Source organism: Rissa tridactyla, chromosome 1, assembly GCF_028500815.1.
Source record: "Rissa tridactyla isolate bRisTri1 chromosome 1, bRisTri1.patW.cur.20221130, whole genome shotgun sequence".
Lineage (NCBI taxonomy): Eukaryota > Metazoa > Chordata > Aves > Charadriiformes > Laridae > Rissa > Rissa tridactyla.
The window spans coordinates 26,990,181-27,015,202 of NC_071466.1; the positions used below are offsets into that span (position 1 = coordinate 26,990,181).

At 38.0% G+C, this 25,022-nt stretch overlaps 1 protein-coding gene across 8 annotated transcripts in view; it reads left to right on the forward strand.

The window, feature by feature from the left end:
* FRY (FRY microtubule binding protein) overlaps positions 1–25,022 on the forward strand; it is a 252,364-nt gene that overhangs the window by 42,644 nt on the left and 184,698 nt on the right. The window contains exons 1-2 of one of the 8 annotated variants that reach the window (XM_054201840.1): positions 8,622–8,929; positions 13,066–13,164. The exons of 4 other annotated variants lie outside the window; for them this stretch is intronic. In XM_054201840.1, coding sequence (XP_054057815.1) covers positions 8,725–8,929; positions 13,066–13,164 — 304 coding nt within the window. In that variant the 5' untranslated portion in view covers positions 8,622–8,724. Of the gene's footprint in view, positions 1–8,621; positions 8,930–13,065; positions 13,165–25,022 lie in introns of those variants that run through there. 3 more of the 8 variants (XM_054201847.1, XM_054201922.1, XM_054201858.1) reach the window with 3 other exon arrangements.

A 25,022-nucleotide genomic window follows, 5' to 3' on the forward strand; every position in this document is an offset into this window, starting at 1 on the left:
TATGTGCGTGATTCTGACCCCCCTGCGAGTGTGACAGCTAAGAAGGAGGATGTTTGCTGACTGAGGGAGATGGAATGCATTTGTCATCTTAGACAAAAATTTAAGATGCTTTCGTAAATACTGCTTCTGTCTCTGGGGAAAACCTAAGGATAGGCTCACACTTTGCAGTTTGTGTGCTCCTTTGACCAATACTTTTGCTTTAATAGAAACCTTTATGATCACTAGATGAAGCTGAGAATCAGTTGAATAAAACTAGGTTATGTTTCTACCAGTGTTTGGGATCCATCTATATTTATTGTATTGTTACTAAAACTCTAGAATTATCACAGCTAAATGTGGCTTTCCTATTCAGTGCAACATGCCATGCGTGAAAATGAAGTGGGCTTTTGGAGAGAATATGGAGAAGCTGGAAAGCGACAGACTCAGCATATAATCAAGCATACTCTGAGCTGATACTGAACAATAGAAATTTCTATGCTCCAATTCCTTTAATGGTAGTTATGAGTACACTTATTTCTGAAAACAATATGATTTGCACATCTGAATTTAGGTGTGGCGTGAGTATACACAGAAGATCCATCTGCCTGGGGACTCAGGCAAAATAAAGGTACTTTACATATTTGTCTTAAATGAAAAACTAAGGTATAAGCTATCCCTGGCTGTTCAGACTGCTATACTTGTGAAAATGAGCAGGTGTCAGTGTTGAGGACCTAGGGAACAGTTTGCCCCGACGTAAGGGTACAGATGAAGCCCGTAGGAGCCTGGGCAGTAGTGCTTTCTGCTATTCTGGAACCCAGTCCCACTAGAGGCAACACAGTCCTCCCCCATTTGAGAAAGGAAGATCATGTTCTTGGGAGGCTCAAAAGATTTTTTATTTTTTTTTTAATCCCAAAACCACAAGCAAGTTAGAGCACCTGGCCTGGATGACATGTGGGATCATGACAGCCGTGATTCAAAACTTAAATGGTGCTGGAGAGAAGGCGGTCTCGATCCCTAAGATTTGGGCACACAGATTTCACTTGGATCTGAAGTGGAAGTTGAATTATGTGAATTTCACCCTTAATTAGTAGCAGATGATACAAAATGTGTTACGTTATGTGGATGTAGAAGTAGTATCTAGACTCAGAACGGGAAACACCTATTAAAGAGTTAAATATTGTTACTGGATTCGAAGACTCGCTTTTTGTTTGTGTGGGTAATGACATAACGCTCACCAGGTACTCGCCCAGGGGGTTGAGATCACATCCTTGCATCAGGCTGTAACACACAGACTGTTAAGACCTAAGGCATGGATGTTCATGGAGGACGTGGTGGAAGTTAAGTGACCGTGCATTAAGGGGAGTATGACATTACAGGAAGGTGTGGAGGGTGGGAAAAGATGAGAAATGAAATCTTCACAAGGACTCAAGAGGACTGCAGAGCTGAATTTTCTCTCCTCCCTTCTTTTCAGTCTGGTACTTACTTCAAAGTGTTTTCTGAGACACTGTTCCTGTTTGGGTTTTTTTTCTTGCAATGTAGGAAAGACATGTGAAATCTGATTTAGGTCTGTCCTATTACATTGCATAGGACAGGTTTACTGAAGGGTGAGATAAGTTTAGGCGGCCTTTCTTGTTTCCTCTTCATTAACAGAATTTCATGTAATGCAAGCAGTCCAGAGTCTTGGGCAGGGAACTATTTCTGCCACAGGCCAGCCTGATCTATCTGTGTTGCATCTCATCCAGCATTGAATCAATGCAACTTTAATACAGTGGAATTTTAAAAAGTCTATATGTTATTAATAGGCCACAGACATAATTGCCTATCCATGAAAAGCAGAATTTTCATTATCCTTTAGTTTTCCTGACAAGGAAAGGAAGAAGACTGGATTTCCTAAATCTCTGTGATCACTTTGGGCAGTGGCCTCACTTAACAGCAAGTGTAGAATAAACTCTTTGTAACTGATGGAAACTTTCATTATAATGATCTTCTCTAAAAAGTACTTTGAAGCTCCAAACATTTTGAATGTTTTTCCTCTATATCTTTAACCCTTTTCTTACAGCAGATGAAATGCTTTCTTATTATCTCACAGATGTGTGCTAACACAACTTAATTTGTGTAAAATACTGAACACTCAGAAGTGGTTTTAAATAGAAAATTGCCTCCGAAATCTGTAACCTTCATATTCGTAACTTGCTCGCAGTATTCGCTTTCTACACAGAATGCAATAGAAAAATCAGGGACATCTGCCAAGTTTTATTCAGGTCTAATGCTACACCCTACTAAATAAAATTCTTGCATGGCCTCTAGGTCTTTCTCTTAGCACTGTACCCAGAGCATTGGCCTAATGTCACGAATTGCAGTGAAATAATAGCAAGCATGATTTTGTGAGTGTTACCATCATGCGGATTCTGGCAAATTCCAGCCTCAGCCTTTGATCTTTCGAAGATGCCCAGCCTCTGGGCTGCCGCTTGGGCAAAGCTGTGTGTCCTGACAGCTCTGAGGCCACCTGCGAGGAGCCCCGTTGGCCGCCTGGGTTCCTGCACTGTGCCTCTGCCGTGGTTTGGGCTACCTCAAACCAGGACAGCCTCTACACTGTACCCGGCCAGAAAACACTTTTTCCAGGGTTTGCACTGCATTTCTGTTGCAGAGGGATCAGCTTTCAAGCCCTCGTGAAGATAAGGCTGCGACAGCCATCATGTACAGCGTGAAGTGAAATTACTACAAATGTACATTAGCATATGAATTGTTCTGCTTATGAAATGCTGTGACATGAGTCAGCTTCCCCTCTAAATATGGGAAGCACGCATTATGGACCAAACAGTAAGGGACTAATGTTATCTTAGAACCAGATTACAGCTTTAACCATATATTTTATTTGTTGTTAGCAAACAAGAATATGACTACAAATTAAAGGTGCTTATGTTCTTTCAGCTGAAAGATAATGCAGTTGAAACACTTGGCCAAATCTCCTGTCAATAACCGTCTATAAAACTCAGCAGGCCAGCATAGAAGGCAACTCTGGAAAAGCTGTGCGCTCTTCATGTTTTATCTGTGTTTGAATGAGGAATTGTCTGGGTTGAAAGCTTCTGTGACTGTAATTCAATATTAAGTTATCTATTGCAAATTAAAACTGTAAATGTAGTGCATGATATGACTAGCATCTAATACTCTGATTTGGTTTGCTCTAAGGTCAGGTGTAGCTTGGCAACTAAGTCCTAATTGCACTATTTGACGAGTCAAGCCTTTGCTGCAAAGATAGAAATTAATGTGAACCTAAAATGATCTCTGCTCTCTTTGAGAATATGACAATGACTGGTTATTTGTTGACCTTTTCCTCTTATACCCACTTCTGAAAAGTGATGCTTGACTAAGGAGAGGTTTTTCTGGATGCTAAGGCTGTGTAAAATCCAGGCTCTTTGCTTATAACAGCATTAGACTGGAAGAAATGGGTTAATTCAAGCATAAAACGTGTCAGATGTTCATATGTTATGGATTAAGACAACCAGGTTATTCCAGAAAATTAAACAAATCATTTTTGAGTAACAGTTGGAGGGTTTGAACACCTGTATATTTTCCTCAATTTTTGATTCCCTGTTTTCTCTTCTTGCATTGTTTAACTTTCCTATTTGAAATGCAAACCAAAAGAGGTTAGAGACTTCATAGCACATACACGTTTGCAGATGTGTGACTCATAGGGATGAGACCTAGGTAATAAGTGCTTACGGGAAAAAAAAGAAGAAAAATTTTTCTAAATGGGTATGTACTGTTAAACAGTCTCTTCTGAGCAAGCAGGTACCCAAGAATCCTCAACCTGGTTGTAATCACTCAACTTGATTTCTTTAAACACTTCTGACACCTGTAAAACCCACCCAAAAGGCAGTAAGTAGTCTGAACGTTGCCTTTGTATCCTTATTTTTACAAATATTTTAACAGGGGTAACCTGGCACAATGACTAAAAGAAAAGATTCATATATCCCTGTCATAGATGCCTACCCCTGTCTTTTTGTACTTTGCGGCAGCATGGCTAAAACCAAATAAACATACAAAAGGTTAACCTAGGCTTGTGCCATGGTTTGCTGTGCGGCCTCACGAAAGGGGCGCTAATGCAACAAGCGGGGAAGCTCCATGGGCCACAGGCAAGAAGGATGAAGCTTGCTTGCTGTATTGATTAAGTTGTGCTGGTTTAAAATGTTAGTAAAGCTCAAACTTTCTTTTCCTGACATTGTAGTTCCTCCAACATACGTGCCTAGAGGCCTCATCCTCCCTTGGAGGTAATTACGTACCGTTCTCCTCTGGTATGTGTGGCATGGTGGGAAGGTCCATGAATCAACGTACGCTGATGTGGACGTTACTTTATCAAACCAGACAGGAACTCATTGTATTGTTGGGGGTTTTTTGTCCATAATACAGATTTTCTGAGCCAGCCTGCGCTGGCTGACACATTGAGAACACTTTTTAGGAAACCTTTTCTTATTTCTGCTGTTGATGAGCATGAATATTTCCTCAGCTGAACACAATAATGACAGCTCTAATGCAGTCATAATAACGTATGAGTTACTGCACATGAAATACAACAAGATTTGCTGCTGTATTATTAAACAAAAAGCTAATGATAATTCCTCCTGTGAGAAAACTTATTTTTCTATGACCCGGACCATGCTAATTTTGCAGCCCTAAATATGTATTTTTGCAGTACAGTGTATAGTCCAAACACAAAGCAATTACCAAACATCAGTTTCCATTAGCTTTTATTTACTAAACTTTAATTGCAAGAAATAGTAATAGAAACTGCAGAGATTACAATTGGGTAGTCTGCTGGAGGCAAAGAATATGATGTTCTGATTTAGCCTTCCACCATGATGGATAAATCTGTAGTTCAGCTATGTAAATCAGGTGCTTTTTTTATTACACTGAACTTTCAAAATTGTAAGAAAGTGCTGGACTCCACAGAACCTACTAGAGAAACCTGAAGCCTTATAAACCTTTGCCAGCCTGAAAACGTAGCCCAATTATAATTCCCGTGCTTTGCTTTTCATCATTTAAGCACTTTCATGATTCAGTTCTGAACTTAACACAATGATTACTTTCTTTTAGTCATCTCTTCTGAAGGATCTTGTTTAAATCTTTGGTGGGATAAATAAATAATTAGTCTTCTTTTATCTTGTATGCTCAAACAACTGTAATAGATTGATGACACTTTTTTTTTTTAGAAACCATGTTGATTAGTCCTCCTGTGTTGTAATCTTGGTGTTTTACTCATCTCTTAATTATCATTTTAATCACCCTTTCAGATAAAAGGCTTAATGAAGTGTAATTTCTTAAACTATGGTGTATCTTTGGGGAAAAAAAAATGTAAATATTTCATTCTCAATTCTGTTTTGTAATTTTCAAGATTTACTTACTTTTGCAAAACACTTCAACCATTTGATTCTTGATTTCCTTCTGGATTCCTTACATGCAATTGTGATTAATTTGCATGTAAGTTTACAAGTTTATATTTCCACACATCATGCTTGCATTTTTTGGGGGGTGGTTTTTGGTGTTTTTTTTCTGTTTTTATTTTCATCTATAAAGGTGCAAAGCTTCCATCTTTAAGTAGAAAATAGGAGGCCTAAGAGGGATGTTGTCACTGCAGCCTCAGCGGAGAAGAATCTCAAATTTTACCAAAAAGAAGAAAGAATTCTTTCTTCCCATGCTGAATCTTAAAACGATCTTTTTTTTTTTTTTTTTTGAATGCTCAGTGCATCAACTTTATTTCTTTGGTCTTATAATTAAAAATCAGCTCTTCCAAGTGCCTTTTCCTCCCCCATTCCCAGTTTTGTTCTTCATATTGTGCTGTAGCTTATTCTGTGGTGGTCTCACTTGGGAATAGACTGTCAACTTTTTACACGTGCCCCTCAAAGATGAGAAAATTACCAACAGGGGATACATAAACTAAAAGAGTTAGGCTGCTAAAATGACAGTTAGGCACCTCATTCCAACAGCTTTCAGACACCACCAGGACCCTCAGCTTCTGTTCTATTGCTGCACGTTCCTCTACCTGCTGATTTTCAGTTTTTAGACCACTTATTTACCTGTCTTGATTTTTAGGTTTAAATGAATTTTCAAAGTATGTCTTCTAGAGTGGATCCTACAAAAGGCAATTTAGTGATGAGATGTTCGGGGTTTTCATCTGTCCTCTTCCAGATTTCTATGTGAAGGCCGCTCAAGGGTAAACTGTTCTTAGACTCCCGTGTGCCACTGCTGGATCAGGGGCTTGTGCCCTTGACAGGTCTCCCCCCATCTAAAAGAGTGCGATCACTATCGCACCTTTGAGTATCCCAGCAGCGATTTCTCCTGTTGGAAATGTTCCACTTGGCATGAATATTCATTGGGCTGGAGAAGGTAAGACTGCATAGTGCAGCAATTGTATCACTCAGCTAGAATATGGGACAGTCACTTTCAAGTCACTCTTCTAATGAATATTTAATTATTTATAGGTGTCAGAGTGGTTTCAGCAGGAAAAGTTAAGAGCTGTTTCCAGAATATCCTGTAGCTTGGTGGTTAGGTCACTTACTGAAGATGTTGCAATTTTATATAAAGCTCCTGTCAAATTTCAGTTTAAAGCTCCTCAAATGTCAGTTCCTGCATTTAGTATTTGTTATTTCTCAGTCTTCACACATGGTTCAAATATATTAATAATTACTCAGATTTAAGCACTTTGTTTTGAAAAGCTTTTCATTCAGTTACTTTGGTTTAGTTGGACTATCAGGAATGGACTGAATAGTTTTATGTTGGTTCAGTCAAAACTGAAAAAGCAAGTGGAGCCGGAAGAGAAGGGGAAGCAAGGAAAGCTACTCTGACCTGTTTTTTTTATTAACTGGGAAAAAAAGAGGATGAGATACACAGATTCTACAAATTTGAAAGACATTAAAGAAGTATTTTGGCCTCTAATGATGAAGACCTGTGCCTAGAGGAATTTTTAAAAAGTACCTGAACAATTTAGACATACAATTCCCTATGGTAATAACCTAATTCCCACCACCTAACCTATTTTGGAGTCCGGGGTGATTTTCAAAAGCTTATTTCTGAATCTAAACAGAGCTCACGATCCTTTGAATACTCAGCAAGACCAGAAAGAACCGATTTGCTATCTACAGTTAGTGTTCACTTGGTTTAAATCACTTTGGTTTAAATAATTAGTTGGTTCTGAATGCAAGGTATGATTTCTGGGTTCAGTGTATTTAAGATTGGATTCTTATGTTCATAATTTCAACTTCCAGCCAAATGCAATTTCATTTCCAAAGGAAGAAGACAAAATCTAGCAGACTATTTGCATCCTTCTGCATTTCTAATACAATAAGATATTTTAAAAGCTACATAGATATGTATTAAGATACATCATCTACCCTCTTTCCATCCAAAAAGCATGTAGGTGAACAGTTTATTTCTTGTCAGCAAAATAAAGGTTGTACTGCACTTCATACAAAAACTGTATGTGGAACTGCCAACCTCTTTATCATTACACCAATCATATAGCGTACCCTATCATTAGGAAAGTAATTAAAGCATTAATGGTTTAAGTGTTTTAAATGATTTGGAGAAATCAAGTTCTATCTTCAGGTGTTAAAATCATTTTGCCCTAGGTATCGATGGTTGAAACATTAGTTACTCTCACTTTAAATTACCACTCTGTTTATTCATTTTGCCATATTAAAAGTTATTGTTATTTAACAGCAAAGTGTATGTAGTTAGAAGTTTTGTTAGTTTTAATTTACTAATTCATTTTGCCTCATTTATGATAGAATTCAAGTAAGAAAATTATCAGGTTCATAGAAAATGTTAGGATTCCTCCTTTCTTCTTTCTGAACATTTGAGATAGTAAGATCATATCCTTGGGATGCTTGAAAGATTTCATTGGGATAACTGGAACAAAACAAGAAAAGTACCTTGGCTTTTAGTGAAATGGAGAATTTACAGACCGTCTTTGGCATACACATATTGAAATGGCTCATTTTCATTTGTCAGCAGTTACATAGAGGCAAAATCAGTGACACTGGCAGATCTTTGATTCTGACTCCAGTAGGAAATAACATCATTGCTTCTTGAGGGAGAAAACCCCAAACTGATAGTTGTGGCCATAAAAACCTTTGTGCTTTGGACTGTTTATCAGTCTTTAAATTGTAACATTGTCAAAGGACAGGTCTGAAACCCCAAACATACTGTTCTGGTGGTACCTTTCCCCACGGGTCTCTAGGCTGGGCATGGGGTTGGTTTTTTGTTGCCTTTTTTTATTTTTTTTTTCACTTCACACACACTCTGTTTTCTTTTTTTAAGGTTTAGCAACACTTGATTAGCTTGCCAAGTTAATGAACTATTAATGAACTGATCTGAGAAATGCTGTTGGCATAATATAAACCATACCAGCCCTAGACGGTGCCTCCCATTAAATTGCATTTCCCCCTTCGCGCAGACTGTGCTGCTGAGCTCAGGTTTGTTGAACTTCCTAATTACCCCCAAACTTTCAAACGAATGATTTCAGCAGGTCTCCTCCCTGCGCTGTTTCACGGATGCAAGGAGGGGCCATGCAGTAACTCTACACCTGTTCCAGCACACGCCTATCAACTTGCTCAACTTCCCCAACAAGTGCCGAGTTGAGCATGAGAACATCCGAGATTGCTTGGGTCGGTGGCCACTAGACCAAATCCTTCTGGATGTCCGGATTGGCTTTGCGCTGGGGGTGGCTTTAACAGTTAGTGCTCTATAATGGCAGTTGATGACAGCAACGTGTGCTCTAGGACTAAAAGTAAACTGAATTCCTGTCAAACTCATTATAAATCAACAAGACGGAGAAGCCTACCACCAGACATCCTGCTAGAAAATGATTTTAAAGGAAATTTTCAAAGAAATATTAGAAATATAGAGCCTATACATCCAAGGCGCCCTAAGAAAAGACCTTCTATATTTTCAGGTAGGAAATGCTATGTTGTCCTGGTTTGAGTAATAGTATGTTGGTGCAGTATCTTCTAAACCTTTTTGGCAATATTTGAAGGATTCAGTAACTGATTCCAGTCAGCATTTGTTCGGTTTTAAAACGTTAGACAGTCTTCACAGATAGATTTAATCAAGTACAATTTATGTTAAATTATGTCAGCCATTAGAGTTAAAGTGATGGAACCAAAAAGAGAGACTTCCTTCATATTTTTCATTTTATGTTGCTTGCTTGTGAGGATTTTTTTTTTTAAATACTTAACATTTAAAGAAAACCAGTTGTTCCTTAGAGCTTTAAACTGCATTTTGCTTAACCCCACTTATAAGCAATGCAGCCAATATATATGTATCTGCTGCTCTAATACTGTATCTCATTGCTTTCTTGGAGGAGAGTGTTTTTTATGCAGACCTCTTCTGTCTAACTGATTTTTTGTGTGTGTGTAGCCAGAAATTAACATCACTAAATAGTCAAATGCATGCTTTGAATTCCTGGCTTTCACTGGAGCCTGTAATGTCTGTAGTTAATAGTTCAGTTTAACTCTCTAGTTGTTACGAAGTAGCAACAAGGTGTAAGAGTGGATTTCACTTAAGCTAATGGCAAGTCTGGGTTATTTGGGGATTTTTTAAAATTTATTTGAAATATACCTAAAAATAGGCAACAGACTAGCACGAGGACAAAGGATTTGTTGCAAAACAATCAGGTCATCTTTAGTAGGAGGACTTAAAAGGTTGGGGGGGGGGGGAAGAATCAATACCAGCTCATCCCTCCTGAAACTGAAGATGTGTTTCTGTGAGGCCATCAGAGGAAACTAAATCCTTTAAAGAAGCAAAAATAATCTGTTTTTTAAATTTAGGTATCTCCATTTCCAGATGAAAATGAAGATTTTAACATTTCTAGGGGGAAATAGTACAATCATACAGATCTTTGAAGAGCTATGAAGTATATGAAAAAGTGTTATTGATTATTTAAATATTAATATTCTATTCCTTAGTGGCAGCTAAACTGACACATGTACCTTCTCATGAGCTGAAACACTGCTGAAGGAATGGGACTACAATGTTAAAAGATGACACAGGGCAGCAATGTTTGTGTAGGATTTAGAGCCTCCATTGTACCTTTGTTAAGGTATTTGAAATATCTCAGCACCTTAGGAAATATAGCTTTTTTCCTCCTTCTTATTCTACTTCCCCAGTTTAAAAAAAATGCAAAAAGCCTTATTGGATCTTAAGTCAGGGGACTCAGACGTGCCCAAGGCTCCTGTGCTTCCCATTGCCTGAACAGGCTCCTCCTCAGGTGATGGGATCTGTTGGTGACTGTCAAAACACATTATTTTGGTCAGGATAGACCCTCTGTATCTTATTCTTTCTCAGTTGCTGCTTTTTGCCTTCTAGCTACCTTTTACACTCCTTAATTACTTCTGTGTTTGTTTTCTTTCCCTCCTGTAACCTTTCACTTTTTTTTCCCCTACATTAACATTTTTGTTAGAAAAAACATATTAAATAGCCTTGTGTTTGGTCTCCAACACTCATACTCTGTTGTGCCCACACGGATTCCCAGATTTCTCTTTTTATCTGTGATCGTTCTTTTTTTTGTTTGTTTTGAATGCAATTCTTCTTTCCCTCTGTTCTCTTTCCACCCTCCAAAATTACCACACTAGCAATAATACTCCATCGTTTGTGCTGCGTCAGATATGAGCATTTTAATGTAGTTTGTGTGTCTGGAATGCTGCCATTACGCTTATGAAATCCACTGCAGCTGTGTTACTGTACACTCAAGGGCACTTAACTCAAAGGTAATGCAAATTGCTTGCTATAAGCAATTGATGGAGCATGATGGAAAGATGGGTGTAGTCTTTCCTTTGGTAGGTCAGCAGTATACATGGGAGAAGCTTTACTTGATTTGCTTTTGAAAACAGGTTAACAAAGTAAGCTTGAAGTCTTCTAGACCATTGTCTTCCGTGCTGTAAATGTAGGTTAGAATCGAAACAGAGCTGTGCCATAGAATCATGGAATGGTTTAGGTTGGAAGAGACCTCTAAAGATCATCTAGTCCAACCCCTGTGCTGTGGGCAGGGAGATCTTCCAGTAGATCCGGTTGCTCAAAGCCCTGTCCAACCTGACCGTTAACACTTTAGATAGATAGATAGATAGATAGATAGATAGATAGATATTAAATATGTATATATATACATAAATATATATATATTGATATACTTGCTCTGCAGTCTTTTGGATCACTGCTGAAGCCCTCTGAAGAATGGAGTAATTCATACTTCCTTGTTTCAGCCTAGTCATCCTTTAATATAAATATTTTAAATCTATATCATTTTGACACGTCCACCTTCTTCTAATTCACGTATCACTGCTTAGTCTTTTATATCACCGTGAATGTGTCCTAGTTTTATGATATGCTTGCAATTTAGTCTGAAGTCACGTACATCTTTTCTTCCCTTTTATTCTATTTTAAAGACCTTAACTAATAAAATAACAAACAGTGACACATCAAAGCATCTAGGTGCAAGGATATAGGTCGGTTCATACACTGGGACTCTTGTTTCATTCTTGGTGCAGACGCAGGGAGGCATCTCGCATGCGACAGCCTTGTTTTACAATTTTTTCTTAACTGTGATAGCTAGAAGCTTACTCTTTAAAAATGAAAGCTGAAACCCAAGAAGAGTGACACGTCTGTCTGCCCTGTGATGATGAAGTTAGTCATTCGCGTATGCCTAGGCAGGACCATCCAAACAATGGTATCACTGGGTTATTGTTTTCATTCCCACATGGCAAGGGGAGGAGAGAAACTATGACTGTGAGGAGAAACCATGGCATTGCCAAAGGGATACACTGCACAGAGATGCCTTTTTCTTCTTTCAACAAAGCACTGCATTTCTTCATGTTCTTTAAATTTGAAATGTTTAGAGCTGTTGCGTACTTCAGGACTTGGTTAATACCAACTGCTGATATCTAAAGTTTCATTTTTACTGTTTCATGGTTACACTTTTTTTTTTTAAGACGATGACACAGGCACAAGTGATCATAATCAACATTACTGGGCCATTTATTGACAATAGAGAAGTTCATCACCTTAATTAGTTGAGATTATACAGATCTGCTGACATGCCCTCAGCTCAGCATGCTATCATAGCCGTGACTGAACCTTACCTTGGCAGGACGAGGCAAAAATGAATGGTGTCTTGTCTTAACCTGAAGATAAACCTGTGACTTGTTAATGGGAAAAGAAAGAATTATAAAAAGACAGAGTGGGAAACGAAGGGGCCTTAGGAGGCCATGTCTTTACAGAGTTACCTTGGAAAGGTAAATTGAAGTAACTGAAGGGGCATAAAATTAAAATGGATTAGCTAAACATCATTAAATGCCTATGCAGACTCATATTCAAAAGCAAAACAGCTTGAAGAAAATTAGTCTGTATTTATTAATTTTCATCTAAGGAAGCGTAGGATGAGTTGTTACTCCTATTTCTTTTTGGAAGAAGGCTGCTGATACTCTTTTTCTTTGAGTTTACTCTATATACATGGCAAAGATGGGAGATGCAGTCTGGGATTGTTAATTTTCTGAAGTAAGCAGAGTAAACTACTGAAATTACAAAGGTCAAAATACTAAAAAACTGTAATAAAGCCAATTGAATTGTGAGCTGGGGATGTTTGTTTAAGTAAGTACCATTGAACATCCACTTCTAGTACTGTCATTAGTATCTTGTGAGCTTTTTTCTTCCCCTTCATTTTCATATGCAGGTGGTCTGTATTATTGTTGAATAATGTTTGTTGACTGATGTGTCAGTTCTGAAGGAGAGAAGGTGAGAAAAATACTTTGGATTTTCTGCCTCTCCCAGGACCAGGCACACCCCCGTTTTATGGCTGTATGCCTGTGACTCAGGCGTTGTCTTCGCAGCCAAAATAAGCTCTATGTATTCTGTGGGACAACACATTATCTCTACTTTTGTAAAAGCATTGTGGTGTTGCTGTGAGTTAATGTAATGAAGGTCAGTTGTTAACAGTAGTTTATACAGCTACTGCAAGTAAGAATGTAGGTTGCCGGTCTCTGATTTTACAGCAGAATAGCTAGTATTCGGTAACAAATTCACTGCTTTTTTTTTCAGTGAAAATATTGTCGCAGTTAGAAGTCTTGAGGCACTCTCTCAAAGCATTTCTGGAGTTCAGACCAGCATACAGTCTAGCAAAGTCACTTTCTAAAATAAGTAAGTTGATTTGACACCATATCTGTATTTAAATTAAAATACTGAAAATAATAAAAGAAAGAAGGGTTTTATATATATGAAAAATATTTAAAAGTTATTCAACAGTGATATGAATAAATTATTTAATTTTTCATGAGACACGGGGATAAAACAGCCAGTATGTATGATTTTTTTTTCTTTTTGACTGGCTACATTAATTGGGAAAGCGTTGCCAAAATCTAATTACTTTTAATAAGGATGCTTAAAATCATGGGTACAGTATGTGTCTTGATTCAAATGAGTTATAATGATCTGTCTTCAGTATTTTAATTTAGCGAAGATTTGAATATCCTACCTCCTCTCTGAATAAAGTGTACTGCATGGTAATAACGTATGCTTGTAATCTGCATAGGATAATTGCTGTTCACTTGTGGTAACCCTAGTGTCACCCTGCACATTGACGTTTGGTAGAATGGCTTGTGTTGGTGCTGCATTTTACAACTATCATCCACTGACAGCAGAAGGGAAGGCAGGGCTGGCCTGTCCCAAAGTTCTTCTCTTCCCTTCCTGACTTGACAAAATTGGCTTGGTTTCCCCTTCATACTGTTAGCAAGACCTACTGCTGATTGAAAACGCGGGGGGAGGGGGGTGTTGCATTTTTAATTTGCTGTTCGTGTTGTAAACTGGCATTGGTTCTGTATGTTACTGTGTTCTATCGAGCCTTATATTAAGGTATGCCACCACATTATAAAATTGGTAAGTTGCTGATTGAATGTGTGTCTACCCTTTCATCTGGGTGAATGAGCACTGCTTTATTAATAGAAATTATCAGATTAATAATGTCTTTTTTTTCTCTTGGCCTTCTGTACTTTTATGTTCACTTATGTATTTCTATATATATTACTTAATATTCTCTTCGGCATTTTAGTTCTGGAATGATTTTTTTAAAGTGGCATTTTCTTCAGAAAGGATGGGTCGATGATTCAGAGGAAAGCTCTGGATTCTGCATTTTGAAGTCTGATGTAATACATGCATGTTGTCAAACTTGTTTTCTTCTTGGGTGCACTGCTATTTTATGGACTGTGGAGCTTGATTTCCTAATGTTCTTGTAGGGAAGTGATGAAGATGCTGCTTCACCTTTGAGTTTTATTTAGGACATAAAGGAAGCTCTCTATGTCCATTGGAGAGTGATTTGAACATGAAGATGTGGGGGAAGATAGTGAGGAAGGTGAGATTAAGATAGGGAAGGCTCCTTCTGCTATTGTGGCTTGGATTTTTGTTCTCTGATTTGTCGTTTATTTGTTTGTTTTCAAAACTGTTTAGTTGTCTCCTAGAGTTAGATTGCCACCATCAGTTGTTATAGATGTTAAGACTCCATTTTAAACCAAAGACTGCAGTGTTCAAGTGAACAAAACCCATTGTACACACAGTAAACCTCAAATCTTACGGTGTCTAAGGGTTTACAGACTTCACTGTGCTGAAAGACCTTGTGAAGCAATTACAGCACTTGCTTCCTGATTTCAGCACAAGTTTCTGTGCCTGCTGCCGTAGAAATGGCGTGTGATAAAGAATCTGGTTTAGTAACATAGTTTGCCACTTTGACCCTTTGGCTCTCTGATATGTCCTATCTAGAGGATAATGATTAAAGTGTACAGTGAAATCTTAAAACTTGTGCTGAGTGCTCGCCCTCTGGGAAATGTAACAGGCTCTTTCTTCTGTACGTTTATGTAATTTTCAAGAAGCAGCATTGAATTAATATTCAACATTGGTTGTATCTCCAAAAAAGTATGTTAAGTATGTTAATATGAAATGTATTGAATTTTAAAATCAGAGTCCTAAGAAGTGTTAGCAAAATAAGAAACATACAAAAATGGTTTAAAAGACTTGAGAACAAGCCAGTCGCTTTTTACATCAAGTGGTAGTAGCCTTAACTGCAGTTCATGTGCAGTATATCCATGAGGGTTTGTTGACATTATTTTACAGTAAAACGTTCTCTGGCCATCATGAAACCATAGAATCTTTTATTTTCTCTATCTGATTTAAGATGCACCTTAAAGGGCAGGCTCACCATAAAAATATGCCCATATTTGTCCCATAAAGAGTTATTTTTGTGCTAGTGGATTGGAAAGCTTGTCTACAATATTTTTTTCATGGGGTTGAGAACTACATGTCATTTCATGACACGAAATACATTACTTTTAAAATCTTATAGTGGTGCAAATGCTGTAATCAAAAGCTTATCAGCCAAGCAAAATGTTTTAAAAGAATTAGACTTAAAGGTTATCATAATGGCTTTGATTCAACCTTCTTCCTGATGTATATTTTGTTCCTCTTCTGAAGTGCAATCTTCACATAAGCTAATGTAGTTAATGACATTGAAGTGTGTTCTCTTGACAGTCAGATGGGTCTATGGACTGCATATAAATAACTCAAAGTATATTTCTTCTATAGTGCTTGTTTACTGGAAGGTACTTTTGTAGACTTCTCGGGTGCATTTGGTGGATAATTATTTTCCTTTCAGCTATATATACTTCACCTAGCCTTACACATTTAATAGGAGCATACTGTATCCAAGTTAAATCACCTGATAATCTTGGAATCTCTGAAATAAAAAATCTCAATGTTTTATTCATTATAATTTCTTTGCTGTCGTACTGTACCTGAATTTAAACAATCACAGCAAAAAGTTCAGGAGTTTCTGAAAATACTTACTTAATTTCAGTAAGAATTTTTAAAAAGTCAGTATTTTATTAATCTGTTTAGGTTCAGAGACTGTTTTGCCTGAAGGCAGGTGTAGATAATAAAATTCATCGTAATTACAAAAGGCTACCTAATGAAAACTCTTTGAACACAACTCGAGGTAGCTGGAAGATTTTTTTTGTACTGCTTCTCATGATGAAAGATGCCCTGATAGTGAAATGAATTCTTTATGGCACTTCTGATAAGCCAGCTGTAAGCAGATAGATACTAAGTTCATATATTTAAATTTTCATAAAGAACAAATTTCATCAACTATATCTCTCATAGAAATTTTCTTTATTGCTACTAATTAAGAGTTATTAATTTGGGATGTGAATTTTATGAATTTTGGGGATTGGATCTTAAATTAGAAACTTGAGGTGCTCAGGACATTCTTTATTATATTTATGTTTTCTGTGAAGTTGAAATTGCACAGTGCTTCACAAGATGAGATCAGTTTATATTCTTCTTGCACAGGATATACATCCTCTAGCTGCTACACAATGTTGGAATGCAGTTTTACGATCAGATACAATTTTGAAGACCCAACAAATGTCTGCTCATGCTTTTTAATCATACACTTAAGTTGCACTTAATTTTAAAATTTCTTAAATAAGAAATTTTTCCCATCCATTACTGGAAAACCTTACTGTTGTCAGGAAAAATTTTCAGTAGAGAAGTTGTGTATATTGTGTGTGATACAATCTAGTGGCTCCTATTCCAAAGACCTGGCTGTGTAGTGGGGATTTTATTTATTTTTTTGGTTTAGATCTGCATGAGGGTATGACTTTCTGTGGGGTTTTGCTCTGTGTCTTTGGAGTTATTGTTTCTGCAATTTCACGGTGGCTGTATTGGCAACGTGCTTTAGTTCTACAACATGTTACTGTGCATCCCCATGCTCACTTTGTTGTCAATTAACTGCTCTTCCTAATAAACCTTTTCTGGGGTAATCTGTGGTGCAAACAATAAAGGTTGGCAAAATAATTTAGTCTGCCTATTGGTAAGGAGAGAGGCAATCAACAAGTGTTGTCTTTCTTACTGTAACCTCAGTTGTCCTGTATTTCCTACTTTGTTTAGGATCTTTAAACAAGTCAATCTCTTGCCAGCCCGTCTGTTGTCTCTGGTTCCTCGTATGCAAGTCAGAGAAATCCCTCTCTAGCAAAACTGCTCCCTTTCTTCCCCATTTTGCCTTGCCCAACCTGCAGCCTCCCCTCCCCTAAAACTCTCAGGCATAATTCAGAAGTTGGTAAGAGCTGAGGAATCAAGAGAGAGCTGGATGTTGCCACCAGCATTTAGATAATGTTTTACTGTATGCGTGTAGACTGTTTCGTGCTGTCTGGTCTTGTGGCCAGCGAACAGCCCCAAGTATTAATATAGGCATGGAATTCGTGGTCTAACGTAGTAGAATGGCTAGTCTGCCCAGCAAGACATCATTTTAATCAATATAAAGGTCATTAAAACTTATTACCAGTTTGTTTAATGAGTCACCTCTAAGTACTTCTGAGAGGACTTTTTTAGATTTATCACGGACATCTCATGTATGGACAATCATTCAAGCATTAGATTTCCACTAAATGCTGAGGCTCTACTCCGAAGTAAAAAGTCTGATCTGCAGCAGAGGTTTTTCTTTCACACAAAGATGCCATGGTGAAAGAATGATAACAAGAAAAGCAGAATACCAGAACCTCAATTAAACTCTCAACATGGAATTTCAGGTTCTGAAATGTATTTCATTTTCTGCCAAGTGGATTTAGGATAAACAAACCATATCTGTAGAAGTCCAATTCTAAATCCATTCTGGAACTAGAAAATCAGCAGTTCTCTTTAGAAGCTAGTAATAATGTAAGTCAAGTTTAGATATGTCATATTAAATGTTATGGGACCCTTATGTAAGAGTAGTGGTACAGTTTGTCCTTTATCTGGTTTCAGGGTTAAGAATACTTCTGCATAATCTATTGTTATATTTTGATTCCTCCAACTTGAAAGCCCATCCTGAAAGAGGTCTTGGTGACTGTGTAAACTTCACTCAGCAGCAGGAAGAGTGATGGTGATGGAGGTGGAAAATGCCTTCTTTGCCTCAGTCTTTACCTTCAGGAAGCCTTCAAGAATCCCAGGTCCCAGAGACCGGTAGGAAGGCCTGAACTAAGGCAGACTTACCCTTGGTACAGGGATAACAGGTTAGGGAACATTTTAAACAAACTGGACATACATGAGTCCATGCGACCTGATAGGATGCAACCACAAGTGCTGAGGAAGGTGTCTGATGTCACTGTCAGGCCAGTCCTGATAGTCTTTCAAAGCTCATGGCAACTGGGGGAGGTTCCTGATGCGTGGAAGAGAGCAAATATGACTCCTTTCTTCCAGAAGGGCAAGAAAGAGGATCCAGAGAACTACTGGCTGGTCACCCTCACCATAATCCCTGGGAAACTGATGGAGCAAATAATCCTATAACCCATTTCCAAACATAAGAGAAGTAGATGATTGGGAGCAGTCAGCATGTTTGTATGAAGGGGAGATCATGCACTACCAACTCAACAGCCTTCTAAAACAAGATAACTGGCTCGGTGGATGATGGGAGAGCAAAGGATGCTGTTTGTCTCAGCTTTAGAAAGGCTTTTGACAATATCTCCTGCAACATCCTCTTAGAGAAAATGATGAAATACAAACTAGATGAATGGACAGTGAGGTGGGTTGAAAGCCGAGCCGCCAGGCTGACCAGGTTGTGATTAGCAGCACGAAGGGTAGATGGACCTCAGTCACTAATAGCGTAGCCCAGGGGGTCAATACTGGGGCCAGTAACGTTTAACAGGAATCTCATGAAGCTCAACAAAAGGAACAGTCAAGTTATTAAGATTTTACCACAGTTTTGTTCGATATTTCGCCTACTACTTCTACAAGTACTTTGTTCAGAATCCACTCTGTATTATTGAAAATCATACCAATTCTCTTACTCTACATTCCATGATTATTTTAATTGTTTGGTCCTTTCCTGATTCTTCTTTTATTGGCAGTCTTCCCCACTAAATATTGCCAGAAAACATCATCTACTTTTTTTTTGCTTTTTGTGAAAGATAAATGGTAAAACTGTCAAGTAATCCTATAGACCTACATTAAACTTCACTGTGTGTTGCCTGTAGGTAATGCCAGTTGTTGCAGGAGTTGCAGACACCTTTTCTCATCTCCTTTGCTTTCCTCCTCTCCTGATAGTTGAGGGAGGAACAGCAGAAGGAGCTTCCATGTGTAGTAGCATTGCTCCATTCTCACAGTAGAGGTCTAGAAGGAACAGGTGCAGTTCCTTCAACAGATTTATCATCCTGTTTATTAGGTAGTTTCAGATTTTCGCTTTCATCCTGATTTTAGGTATAGGTGGCTAAATTTAGTATTTAAAACAGTTTTTTATGGAAATAAATAGTCTATATGTATAAACAGAAATAAATTAATTGTGCTTCAAGCTAAAGATGGTAAGAAATGGCTTTGTGCTCTGCTGGTGGCTTTGCATCTTAAGACGCTTACTAGTCCCAAGAGAGGAACAGCCTGTGGAGAAAGCCAGCATCACTATTTTGGGGGTTTTAACTAGGATGTTTTCTGATCTGGACAACCAGAGTGTCATCTTTCCAAACTCAGACATTTGCTGAATAGATGTCCATACCTAAGCTAGTCACTTCAAGCTCCCTTTACAGTTGTTGGAGAGAAACAGGTATTACTGGAGTTTAATCCCTGTCATCTGTTGTAGATGTCAGTATTAAAATGGGATGAATCAGCTCTTATTTCTTTATATTGACTAGAAGACATCCAAGCTGAGTAGCCAAAATGGGGATATATTGTAAACATCTGTATTAAGACAAGTAAGTCCCACTTCTACTCTGCTTTTAGCTTCTCCCTTCCAGCCAAGCAAGGGACCACGTACAGACGTTCAGGAAGAGAGTGAAGGGGTGAATTGCTTCCATTTTTTCATAGATTGATATCACCAAGTGTTTCTTCTGTGCAAACAATGTTGTTTGGCCCTGCATTGGTGATTCATAAGTCAAGCTCTCAAAATTATGACATGATTATTTCTGAAACCTCAGGTTTTGAAATAGTAAAGCATGGGGCTTGTGTGCCTCTCGGTCATAAGTTACTCTTGTATTTTTTAATAATTATTAGTTACAATGTTTGTCCATATTCATGAACATTTATGTCACTTTATTTTTAATAAAACATTGTTGATTCTTCTAAAAACTCCAGCATTATGTTTACTAACACAAAATTCAGACACCTTGAACATGAAGTGCCTCTTTAAACAATTTTTTTGGTATTCCATCAATGCTGTGAAACTTACCCTGCACTTTATCGCCAACCAGGGTGGCATGCTGAGGTGCCTCACCTGCAGAAGATACAGACTGTCACTGGCATTGATGCCAGTTGCCATAGTCCTGTTTTCCACTCTGTGAGCTCTGAACTGCTTTAACTAACTTGTTATGGGTATCCTGGCATGTTAAGTACACAGTATAACATCCTTATTTCCCCTTATTGTTAAAAAAAGCCCCACTAAATCCCTTATCTTACATCCCCATCCATTCATGTCTAGCGGAATGCTCTAGAACACTGAAATACAAAACATTACATGCATAGTATTTACTCAAGAGCTTAAATGACAATCATGTGTTAACAACAAATTACCAGTATTCTGGTGCAATGTTGTATCATCAGTTGGCTTCAAGTGAGGTTTTCCCCAGAACTGAAGGGCTGGTGCTGTCTTCTTTCATTTGTTGCTCCTGTTTAGGGCAACTCTAGAAGAAATGAATGTCACAGATGGTGTTCTGTATTTGACTATACTGAATCTGTGTAATACATGCACGATATGAACAACAGCACAGTATGTCCCTGTTGTGAAGATATCCTCTAAGTTTCAGAAGACACCAAGACATTGCAGTCTAGAATGACCTTTCACAGAGTTAGGGATTTTGTCTGTTTGAAGGCTTTATTGTTTTGTGAAGGGCAAAATAAGATTTCTTTCAGAAATCTTTTTGTGGATGACCTTGATGCAAACAAACCATTGTGAAAAAGGAATAAATTAATTACGAGTATTGACAATATGAATCACACCTATGTTCATTTAACTATCTTCAGTTCAAATTAATACCCTTTAGCATGCTCAGCACTATTTCATTGCATCAATCAGGTGCTGAATGCACATTCTTTTCATTTCATGCGTTATAAGTATGCTTCTTTGTAAAGACCTTTGGATTGTTCCGTGTTTAAGATGAATTTGAAAGGAGAAGGTTGCTGCATGGAAGCTCCTTTCCACCTCCCCAGAGAAACACATTAAAAGGGAGTAATATGTAAGTGCATATATACTGATAAGTAAAACATATCTGAGATATTTAATTCATAGTTCTTTTTTTTTTTTATGATCACCAGACTTTCTATTCTGCAGTCCAAATTCACTTTAGGTACAGATTGCCAGCTGTGTGTCCACTGAGGAACTGAAACTGATTATAGAGAATCTTTTAGATAGGTGTGCTCCCTTTTTCTCTGGAGCTGGCCTTCCTTTCCTCTACATTTCATTAGCTGGGTTCTCCCTGCTGGCAGAGCCGTGTGCGTGGGCTGTTCTGCCGCCAGTGTTTATCCCAGGAAAGAAAGCTGCACCAAAACCCTGTAAATTTGTATTTATATTCCCATACCCCAGAACCGAAATGAGTGGATTTTGTTTTAAGATTCTTTATGTATTTTATGAATAAAATTTCTTTATTTTTCTCTTTATGCCATTTTCAATCTGTTTTTCTGTGTCATATATGGAGTAGGCAATGTAGGGTTCTTTATAAGCTCAATATTGTGATCTGCTGATGAAACCTCACAGAAACAAATATGAGTTGCAGTAATTGCTTTTTAATAATAGTGTACAGCCTGTTGTCCACATAGATGGATATCTGAGATTAATTATTTTCATCTGGTTGTATATTATTGAGACTTAATAGTGTTGTGTATGTAAGTATATGTAAGATGTTATGTTTGTGTCTCATAGACCGGAGCTGACTCCATAAGTGCCTGTTTTAGCATTTGCAAATAGTTTAACCTGGATCTAGCATTACTTGTAATAGCTCTGACAGAAAGTTTTTCTGCTTTGTCTGGCTACTCTGAATTACTGTACATGGACCAGAAATAATGAAATTCTCTGGCCTGAACTATGCAGGAGATCAGACTGATTATCACTGGCCATTCTGGCTTTTAAAATCTTCAAGCTCATTGTCTGGACGTGCTTCTTGCAATTAGACCTAGAATGTATCTGTTCCTCCAACAGCCAACTGACGGCTCAACCAGAAAAGTGGCTTAGAAGAATGTTCTTCCTATAAAATACAGTGTCTGTTATAGGCATTTTTAAATGTATATGAGCAGTTAGGAAAGCTATTTAACCATGTAATACCTATGAACAGTATACCTCTGATTTTTTAAAACATTCTTTTTTCAATTTAGAAACCTTTTCCTTTGCTTCTTTTTCCCCACTTCAACACCCATGGAACCTCCCTTGTGTTGACCATAGTGATCGTGTGCCTCTGTGGGGAGACTCATAACCTCATTCATCAACTGAAGGTAACACTGAAGCTCCAACGGTATTCCCAAAAACACACACACGCCACCCTCAAATTTAAGCTCCTAACAAGTGCCACCGTAAGGAGACCAGATGGAAATTAAAGGGGGAAAAGGAGAGGAAGGAAGAACTTCACAGCTTTTCCAACAGTAGCACAATCTTAGATTAGCTTAAGTCAAACATGAAAAGACGCCCTGGGTCAAATCTGTCGTATTATCAGAAGAGGAAGAACCATCTTTATATTCTCGGAGAAGTTTCCATTTTATAAAGGATTCTGTCTGTGCTGATGCTATATTTTTAGTTCACTGAATTAGTCAGTAGCTACCGATGACCTGCCTTGATCTGCGGAAGAGTTCAGGCGAGGTTCATGTGTTAGTGCCCCGTGTGAGTCGGGAGGATACGGTGTCTCTGAGCACCCGACCAAGCATAAGCTCAAGTTCCACATCCAGAACCGCAGCCCAGTGCTGCTTGCAGCTCTGCTGCACGATTTCAAAGCAGGTGAACCCCAGTTGTTATTTTTTATGATCACCATTCTCTTTTGAAATACATTGTTATGAAAGTGAACTGGATTTTCGCCAGATCTAAGCATCATATTCAAATACTCAAATAAAAGTATTCTGTGTCAGTGGACTGTTTTCAGTTATATGTCCTTTATTTTAGATTTCATTTCACAGCCGAGAAGCCAATCCAGAGATGAAAAAGAAAGAACCTATTTTCCTCTTCTGACCCAGTGAAAGAAAAAACACGGGAAAGGATGATATCTACTCATTTCAATAACTTTAAATAAAATGAGTTTAGATTTTCAAAATCTTTAATGATGCAGTGGACAAACAAGTACTACATAACCAGACTAGGCACTTAATAATCTACAAAGCAACTGTTAGATATTTCAGGAGCCCAATACCTTTGAAAATTTAGCCTGTGGTGACTCAAAATCATTAATCATTTTAAGAGTAGTTAAAGTAACTATAATTACTGCTGTCTTTACTAGGAAATCATTCCATTTTATATATGACACCTTTTTGTGCTTTCTTCCTTGGGTACTAAGCCCAAAATAGTGTTTTTTTCTTTTAGTTAATAAAAAGTAGACTATAAGTTTTGTTTTGTACATTTTTTTCACTAAATTGCAATTTCTATTCAAATGTAGCATGAGAGAAACCTTGAGTAACATTACCCTCTCAAACAGGAAGAAGGCCATTTGCCTTTTTCCAACATAAGCAAGGAGCTGTGTTAGACCTCATAGCTCTCAGAAAACAAAGTTGTTTTCTAAGTTAGCAGGAAGGGATGGACTCTGAAGGATGTAACAGACCCAGTTACAAAGACTGTGTGTATACTTGGCCTGACCTCTGTGAGCACACTGGTGCTTCTGTAGGGAAGCAGCAAGTCGGAGGATGCTGGAGCTCTATTAATATATTGCCTGTGCCCAGATGGAAGAGTTGCTGTTGGAAAACCTTCACCACAGCAAGGGAGAGCCCCCACACAAGTGCTCATCAGTTAAAGAGTACTATGTTGAGGGGAAAAAAAAAAACAGCTAAGAAAAACTCTCTCTCTGAAATTAAGATTTTTCCTGCCACAGGTTACTCCAAAAGGTGAAACAATACATCCTTACAGATAATTTTTTAATTAAGAAAAAAAAAAAAAAGTTTTGCTTCCCTATGCTTTAAAAAACATGGAAAAGATTTTGCAAGTGTTCTTATGTAAGACCAGTGATTTATTTTTTTTAAACCAAAGTGTTACCTCCTATTTAGCCAGCATCTAAGCACGCTGTTGTGCAAGTAAGGGTATTAGATAGTGAACCCCGTATGCTGGGTCTCACCAGCACTTGCCTAGGAGCATTATATGGAAATGGATTTCAAACCTACATAAAACAAGACACTTTCCCTTCAACAACTGATTAGGATTGAGATGGTTAACTGGCATCAGTTCTTTGAAGAACGGAGAAAATAAGTTTGAGTAGTAATAGGAGAGCACTAAGGCAGAAACTGCAACCGAAGGGTTGTCTGCACATAATGAGGAGGAACACAAGGCAAAAACAACCATGGGAAACAGAAATTTCGCTGTAAAATCATATGGCCTGATTTCTCCTGACACTACCTCACTGCAGTCATTTTTATAAAGTTGCTGTAAAACAGCCAGTGGTTTGAGTCATGAAGATTTTTGCTGATAGCTATTTATGTTTACTTTGGATGTACAGAAATATTTTCAAAAGGATGAAGGGCATGGTGATTGACAGCCTAGCTATTAAAGGTATCAAATGAGCTAAGAACTCCGTGTGCATGCCCTGTTTATAAACTGCAGTCAGGGAAAGAAAAATATTTTTTGTCTACCTCCTGGCATGACTTCTTAGGTAATCCTGATTTTTGAAGCATTACTTCTTTCCACCTTGAAACAAAAAAGAAGTTTTAGAAGTTGTAGATGTTATCCAGACGAGTCAATGGGTCCCTGGTCTAACTGGAGATAACACTAGTCTGGGCTACCTGAACCTGAACTGTGGATCTTTCCATACACACTTCTGAGTAAAATGAGAAAAAAAGCTCCTTATCCCGTAATGAGCCAGGGCTCCAGCTATACC